This window comes from Notolepis coatsorum (genome assembly GCF_963971535.1).
Source record: "Notolepis coatsorum genome assembly, chromosome: 5".
Classification (NCBI taxonomy): Eukaryota; Metazoa; Chordata; class Actinopteri; order Aulopiformes; family Paralepididae; genus Notolepis; species Notolepis coatsorum.
The window spans coordinates 188947058-188955277 of record NC_140169.1 but is presented as its reverse complement, the minus strand read 5'-3'; the positions used below and the strand labels follow the sequence as shown (position 1 = coordinate 188955277).

Below are 8220 nucleotides of genomic sequence, written 5' to 3'. Positions count from 1 at the left end.
GAGAGAGAGAGAGAGAGAGAGAGAGAGAGAGAGAGAGAGAGAGAGAGAGAGAGAGAGAGAGAGAGAGAGAGAGAGAGATGATCTCTGGATGATCTCACCATCTTAGTCACCTCCATGAAGACCTCCTCGAGCCCCCTAGACATCCTTCCTACATCCATGTTTAAGGAAGTTTTCTGCTCTGTTGGCCCCAGTCTAGTCATTATCATTAACTCATCCCTAATAATAATAATAATAATACATCTATTTTATATAGCGCTTTTCCAGGTGCTCAAAGACGCTTTACATGGGCAGGAGAGACAAACTATGGCAAAACAAAAAACAGAACAAAAATAATACATGACAAAAATAAAATAAAATAACACCGACAGAATTAGAGGTCAAAAGCAAGATTGAAAAGGTGAGTTTTGAGGGCTGATTTAAAAGATGTCAGGGTGTTTGCATCACGGATATGGCTGGGGAGGGCATTCCAGAGGGAGGGGGCAGCAGCAGCGAAGGCCCTGTCGCCCCAGGTCCGGAGCCTGGTCGTGGGAGGTGTTAGGAGGTTGGCATCTGCAGACCTAAGGCGACGGGTGGGCGTGTGACGGTGGAGGAGGTCGGACAGGTAGGGAGGGGCAAGGTTGTTGAGGGCTTTGAATGTGATGAGTAGTATTTTAAAATGTATCCTGTATTTGATTGGAAGCCAGTGGAGGTCGTGGAGGACAGGGGTGATGTGATCAGAGCGACGGGTGGAGGTGAGCATGCGGGCAGCAGAGTTTTGGACATATTGGAGTTTATTGAGGATAGTGTTTGGTGAGCCGTAGAGGATGCTGTTGCAGTAATCTAGTCGTGATGATATGAATGCATGAACCAGTGTTTCAGCAGCGGAGAGTGATAGGGAGGGGCGGAGACGGGCAATGTTCCGGAGGTGGTAGAAGGCCGATTTGGTTATGTGGTTTACATGGCGGAGGAAAGAAAGGGTGGGGTCCAGGATGATGCCAAGGTTACGGACGTGAGTGGAGGGGGTGACAATGGTACCATCAATGTTTAGGGTGAAATCCTGGGTGTGGCTGGTGAGGGATTTTGGACCGATAATGATGATTTCTGATTTATTGCAGTTTAGTTTAAGAAAGTTATTTTGCATCCATGTTTTGATGTCTGTGAGGCAGGTGCTGAGGGTGGAGAGAGTGGCTGGAGTGATAGTCTTGGTGGAGAGGTAGAGCTGAGTGTCGTCTGCATAACAGTGAAAATGCAGGCCATGTTGGCGGAGAATCAGACCAAGTGGAAGGATGTAGAGGATGAAGAGCAGGGGACCAAGTACTGAGCCTTGGGGGACACCATGAGTGATGGGGGCAGTGGGGGATTTGCAGTTGTTGATAGAGATGAATTGGTGCCTGTGTGAGAGGTATGATTGGAGCAAGGTGAGGGGGATTCCGGAGATGCCAACGGAGGACTGGAGACGAGTGATGAGGATGGGGTGACTGATGGTGTCAAAAGCAGCGCTGAGGTCTAGGAGAATGAGGATGGAGAGGGAACCAGAGTCGGCAGAGAGGAGTATGTCGTTGGTGACCTTTAGAAGAGCAGTTTCGGTGCTGTGTTTGGTGCGGAATCCGGATTGAAATGTATCATAAAGGTTATTGTTGTCGAGGTAGGATTTTAATTGGGAGGCAATGGCTCGCTCAATTATTTTTGAGAGGAAGGGGAGGTTGGAAATGGGGCGGAAATTATCAAGGGTTTCAGGGTTGAGACCGGGTTTTTTTAGTAAGGGGGTGACGGAAGCAATTTTGAGGGCGGGGGGAAATAGGCCAGTGGTCAGAGAGGTGTTTACGATGGAGGTGATTAGGGGAGAAAGGGCAGGGAGACAAGCCTTGACTAGGATGGAGGGGATAGGGTCCAGGATGCAGGTAGACGTTTTCATTGTAGAGAGAATGGAGGATAGGTCCGATGCAGTGATTTCAGTGAAGGATGTAAAAGGTGGATCCCTAGCCTCTGGTTCTGTCCCAATCTATTTTAAGGAGGCAGTCGTACAGCCACTCCTTAAAAAGCCCAACCTAGACTCCACCATCCATAATAATTTCAGACCCATCTCCAAGCTGCCCTTTGCATCAAAGGTGTTAGAAAAAGTTTTAGCCAACCAGCTCACCACCCACATGTCACAGAATAACATCTGTGACAAATTCCAATCTGGCTTCCGCAAACTCCACTCCACTGAATCTGCCCTTCTCAGAGTATCCAATGATCTCCTGATGTCTGCTGACTCTGGTGAATGCTCTGTTCTGGTCCTGTTAGACCTGAGCGCAGCGTTTGACACGGTCAACCACAACATCCTTTTGGACAGGCTCAGGGAGTGGGTGGGCATCTCTGGGAGCGCTCTAAACTGGTTTGCCTCTTATCTGAGGGAGAGAACGTTCTCGGTGGCTGTGGGTCCTTTTAAATCTGACCCCACCCCTCTCTCATGTGGGGTACCACAGGGATCGGTGCTAGGACCACTCCTCTTTGCCATTTATATGCTTCCCCTAGGCCTCCTCATCAATAAATTCACCGGCATTAAATATCACTGCTACGCAGACGACATACAACTACTCTGCTCTTTTAAACCCGACAACTTGGAGAAACTCAGCCTTCTCCAGGAGTGACTGCTCGGCATTGAGAGCTGGATGGGGAGTAACTTCCTCCAGTTAAATGCAAATAAAACGGAGGTGCTGATCGTAGCAGCTGAAAAGACTGCAGCTAGAGTGGCCACTCACTTGGGGTCCCTTAAAGACAACATACGTCCCCACCTGAGAAACCTGGGTGTTGTCTTTGACCAGGCCATGAACCTAGACAAACATGTCAAAACACTCACACGCACCTGCTTCTTTCACCTCAGAAACATTGCAAAACTGCGCACCATCATATCTCACTCTGAACTAGAACTATCCGTGCATGCTTTTATTTCCTCTAGGCTTGACTACTGCAACTCACTTTTCACCTGTCTCACCAAATCATCCACAGATAAACTACAAATGGTCCAAAATGCTGCAGCCAGGCTACTCACAAGGTCAAAAAAATCATGTCACATCACTCCCATTTTGGTATCCCTGCACTGGCTCCCGGTACACTATAGAATTCACTTCAAAGTCCTCACTTTCACTTTCAGAGCACTTTACGGTCAGGCCCCTATCTACATCACGGAACTCATCTGTTGTGAAGGGCCAGATTAAACCGAATATATATATTTATTTATATATATATATTTAATTGTATTTGTATATTCTCTAATATTCCCTGATATCCCTTGTATATTCCTTGTACAATATGCATTGAATATCCATTCTAGCCTACTGAACATCCCATAATAGTCTCCATTCTACTATTGGTCGAGACCTTGGTGCCAGGCTGCCATACCCCTCAGACCCAGTTCAAACGTACCGCTCCACATGTACGAACAAGTCCTAGTTCCGCGTAGGAATCTGGCTACCGCACCACTAATGGGACTATTTGTTCATAGTGCGTATATATACTGCGCTACTAAAGTAGGACTTCCTTTTCAGTCCAGTTTCTTATCCTCCAATAGAGTCACAGACGTAAAGCCTCCCCGCGACGCCACGTGTGGGAGTAAGGCCAAGTTCGCCTACCATCGGTATTGAGACATCGTGTATATTAATATTTGAATAGTCATATTTGGCACTATATCGTCGAGTTGGACGTAGTCTATTAAGCTAATAATAGTCTGTTAATATATAGTGCTTCGTGCGGTGAGAATATTACCGTAGTCAGTACCCCATCGTTTCGGGCAGAGAACTGGCTGCTTACCCAGGGTGGTTGACCCCATGTGAAGCTGCACCCGAGGAGCCCCAGAGCCGACGAGCGAGTGGACCTGTATACCGGATTATTCTACCGACGACAGCCCGCCTTCCCAGGCACGGATTATGCTTTGTATACTTTGATTATTCCATGGATAAAGACCCCCGACACTGCCGTGTGTTGGAACCCCCCCCCCTGGAGAGGACGCAAGGTGAGGAGACGCTCTGCAAGACGAGGTCGCTTCACGTCTCTCCCCCGTGGACCGGAGAGAGCCGGCCCACAAAGAGTCCACCTGCTTTCATCTGTGGTCCAAGGATCGCCGGCGCATTGAACGGCACTACAGTGGGTTCACCTGGGATACCCTTGGCCGGACGAGGCAGCCGGATTCTACCCCCCCCCCCCCTCCTACTCCTGTCGGCTTACAAGCGACCGGATTAACCCCCCCTTAGTGTATCTAGTATATAATCATTAAAGTATCATTGCTGTTATTCCTTAACTATTCCAGGTCGTATATTTACCACCTGCGCCATCAGAGATTGGACATTCTCTATTGATATACCGACGAATACTCTTTGCCATAAAAGTGCATACTATTTCAATTCATAAATGTAATTAAGTGATTACGATTACCATTGCTGTGTAGTAATAAACGCATACTTCGACTTCGTACATTTGTGTTGGATCCGTTTCATCTACGTGAGAGTGTTTATGATAATATATTTATGCCGTGTACTGGGTGGCCGAATATTAAGTACAAAGGTAGTGGTAGTAAGTATCATATCTAGTAATACAGTCAGGGAATTGTACCCCTCAGTTACATCATCCATCCCTACACCAACACCCGCTCACTCAGATCTGCCGATCAGCACCTCCTAGTGATCCCCAGGACCAGGCTAAAAACAAGGGGTGATCGAGCCTTCAAGGTGACAGCACCAAGGCTCTGGAACGCTCTCCCCCTGGACCTGCAAACTGCCCCCTCTGAGAACTCTTTTAAAAAACAACTAAAAACACATTTGTTCAGGCAGGCTTTTGATCATACATAGGCGCCTTTTCTTGTCCTCACTGTTCTATAGTTTTGTTTTAATTTGTGACTCATGATTTTATCCAAATTCTTTTATTCTTTTATTCTACTTTTTCTATCTGGTTTCACTGTTTTTAACTGCTGTTTGTTTGTTGTAATTTATTTCTGATTTTGTTTTATTATGTTTTTATATTAAGCTGTAGTGTAAAGCACCCTGTGCATTCGTGCTGTGAAGGGTGCTATATAAATAAAGGTCATTCATTCATTCATTCATTCATTCAGAGAGAGAGAGAGTGTGTGCTTAAGAGTTTTTTAGTTTTTATTCAGACATTTATTCAGAGAGAGAGAGGGACAATATACATAGTTTGTCAAGGTAACAATAACAGCCAACCCAAATCAGGCTGCATTCCTTTAACGCCGCGGCAGATGTCACTCTTTCTCTTTCCCCGCATTGTAGGCCAATCATATACTTACCTTCGTAAACTCGGGGCAGGCATGGATATAAATAATTGTTATGGAATCTGGTCAAATTGCCAACCTAAATTTAAACGTAAAGGGAAAATCCACCCTAAAACAGAACGTACAGTAGGCTACACTGTGCTATTCAAATGATCATTGTTCAATCAATATCTGTAAACATAGACACCTGTCTCCCTAAACTGGAAATCAGAGCATCAATATTTGAATTTGTGAAGTATCAAGTGACACGTTTTGGAATTGGTCCATTGAAAACGAATTAGTGATCGGGCTATTCAAATGATCAGTTAATTAAATATCCGTGAACCTGTCTCCCCGAACTGGCAATCAGAGGAGCATCACCATTTTAATTTGGACCATGATTTAAAACGAATTTGCGACCGACTCTGCGGCTCATATAACTTTAGTTTGAGCAACTATTACCTAATCCAAACAGCCCTGAATTATATAATCTACCCATATCCCAGTAAAATCACCACGGGGACGGTAGGCTGTTGTGGTTTGGTTTCCTATAGAAATAGCTCCATTATAGCGGGCCACTTCATACACCACACGGACCTATAGCAGCTCCTGTATAATTATCTTGATTGATTGAAAATTGTATTAACAGATTGCAGAATGGGTACAATACAGTACAGCTCAATAATACACACAATCTTGGTGATATCACCACTAGAAGAGTGTCTTGTTGGTATTCAAGTGAGCTGTGCGGTATTATACAAATTAATTCACTTCTGTTATGGTGGATTGTCGCAAGCGACACTATATGCAATATAGGCTACCCCCCCCCCCCTCTCTCTGAAGCACACGGACGGACCGACACATGGACACCGACCCCATCATCCTCATCTGTAAGTAAAAGACAGTGATGGTGCTAAACAGTTAAATGTCAGTGGTTGACATCCCCTCCGCTCCTCCTACACACGCGTGAGAGAGGGATAGGCTACATAAACAAGCCGCGACCACTCTCCTCCTCAGTAGCACATTTGTGTTCCCAGATCAGCAGAGACCCCTGGCTGGCTGCGCGTAAAGATGGCACTCGCGGACACCGAGCGCGGAGTATCTAACGGGGCCGACGCGGGCTCTCCGTTCTCCGAGATTATTGAACTGAATGTCGGCGGCCAAGTGTATGTGACGAGACACACAACTCTAGTCGCCGTCCCAGATTCACTTCTTTGGACCATGTTCAACAAGAAGACCCCGAAAGAGTTGGCGAGGGACAGCAAAGGTCGCTTCTTCTTGGACAGGGACGGGTTTTTGTTCCGTTATATTTTAGATTATCTCAGGGACCTCAACTTGGTCCTTCCCGATTTCTTCCCCGAGAAAAGCCGGCTGCAGCGGGAGGCCGAGTTCTTCCAGCTGCGGGACCTGTCCAAGCGCCTGGGTCCCCCCCGGGTGATGCGTAAGGACGACTCCGTCAGCGAGGACATCAGCTGCCCGAGCGACGCGGAGGACGGCGCGCTCCTTCAGTGCAGCGTTGGTGGGTCTTCGGGCGGCATCGAGACTTTACGCATGATGTCCGCGGTGTCCAGCAGCGCACGCTCTCCGTCCCTGGACTCCAAGAAGTCCGGCTACATCACGATAGGATACCGGGGTTCCTACACCATTGGGAGAGACATCCAGACCGACGCCAAATTCAGGCGAGTGGCTCGCATCACGGTGTGCGGAAAGACGTCGCTGGCCAAGGAAGTGTTTGGGGACACTTTGAACGAGAGCAGAGACCCCGACCGCCCTCCGGAGAGGTACACGTCCCGGTATTACCTGAAGTTCAATTTTCTAGAGCAGGCGTTTGATAAGCTGACAGAGGTTGGCTTTCACATGGTGGCGTGCAGCTCCACGGGCACGTGCGCCTACACCAGCAACGATCCAAACGAGGACAAAATTTGGACAAGCTACACGGAGTATGTGTTTTGTCGGGAATAACTCACAAGTTCCCCCCACCCACAACCAAGTCCAACAACAGAAACAGACTTTGATATAATATTCCGTATTGATGTATATAGACATTTCATAAGCAGAGTATATCTAAACGTGTTCTGCATAATTTTGTTGTGTTGAATTATACAAATGTGCAGAGGCAAGTATAGCCTAAATCAGGCAACTTGTCATCAGCTGGTAGATTTTGGACTACAGTTGTGGGGTGTTGTTTTGCTATAACCTATACAATGTTGATTGTTGATGAAAATATAGCTTACCAAGTCAGAAGCCAGCCAAATAATAAATGTCTTAATTTAGCTGAGAATACACAATATATGGATTTGTGTATCAATACATTATTAGTATTATTATTAGGCTGCACAATGTCCTTTGAATTAGCACCAAAAAACAGACAAAACAACCCAGAAAATGTAATATGCTGTACAACATCTTGTAATTTCCTCCCTGTCTCAATGAACTGCATGACAATGTTTCAGACTCAGTGTTATGTGAAGTGAACTGCAGGCACAGAAGAACCTGAACACCAAGCACTTGGTTGGGTGTTATTGTAGACTTGAGGCTATATGCTTGATTTATTCATTCAAGTTGTGTCTGTTCTAGTAGGCTGCTCTCTCAGTAGTATATCATTGACAAGGTTGCAAGAGTGTGCTTTTGTTTTGTTGCATTGTATTTGTTAACCTGTTCATATTCAATAAAGTGTTCTACCATATTATCCTCAATGTTATGTTTTACCATCCTAACTTCTTATGTTTCAGTGTACCAGTCTATACAGTACATACAGTATATGGTTTATTTTTGGAATGACGTATACACAACCATGTGACTTATCGCAAGCAACTTCCCATTATGTTGTATCACAGTATTTTCGCTAATATTAGCTCATTTTCAATACCCATCCTTGTAGCAGGTTGGTACACACATCCTGTACACAGGGGTCAGGTGGCCCCCAGGGTGCTCAGGGACAGTTAAAGGGATAGTTCTGTTTTTTGGACCCCTAGCCGTATTTTTCACTTACCTATATG

General features: G+C 46.0%; 1 protein-coding gene across 1 annotated transcript; it reads left to right on the top strand.

Annotated features, from left to right (window-relative positions):
* The first annotated feature begins 6250 nt into the window (after positions 1-6250).
* kctd12.1 (potassium channel tetramerisation domain containing 12.1) lies at positions 6251-7910 on the top strand. The gene has a single exon (XM_084313831.1). The coding sequence runs from the start codon at positions 6293-6295 to the stop codon at positions 7181-7183; it is 891 nt and encodes a 296-aa protein (XP_084169957.1). The 5' UTR covers positions 6251-6292; the 3' UTR covers positions 7184-7910.
* Positions 7911-8220: the final 310 nt, after the last annotated feature.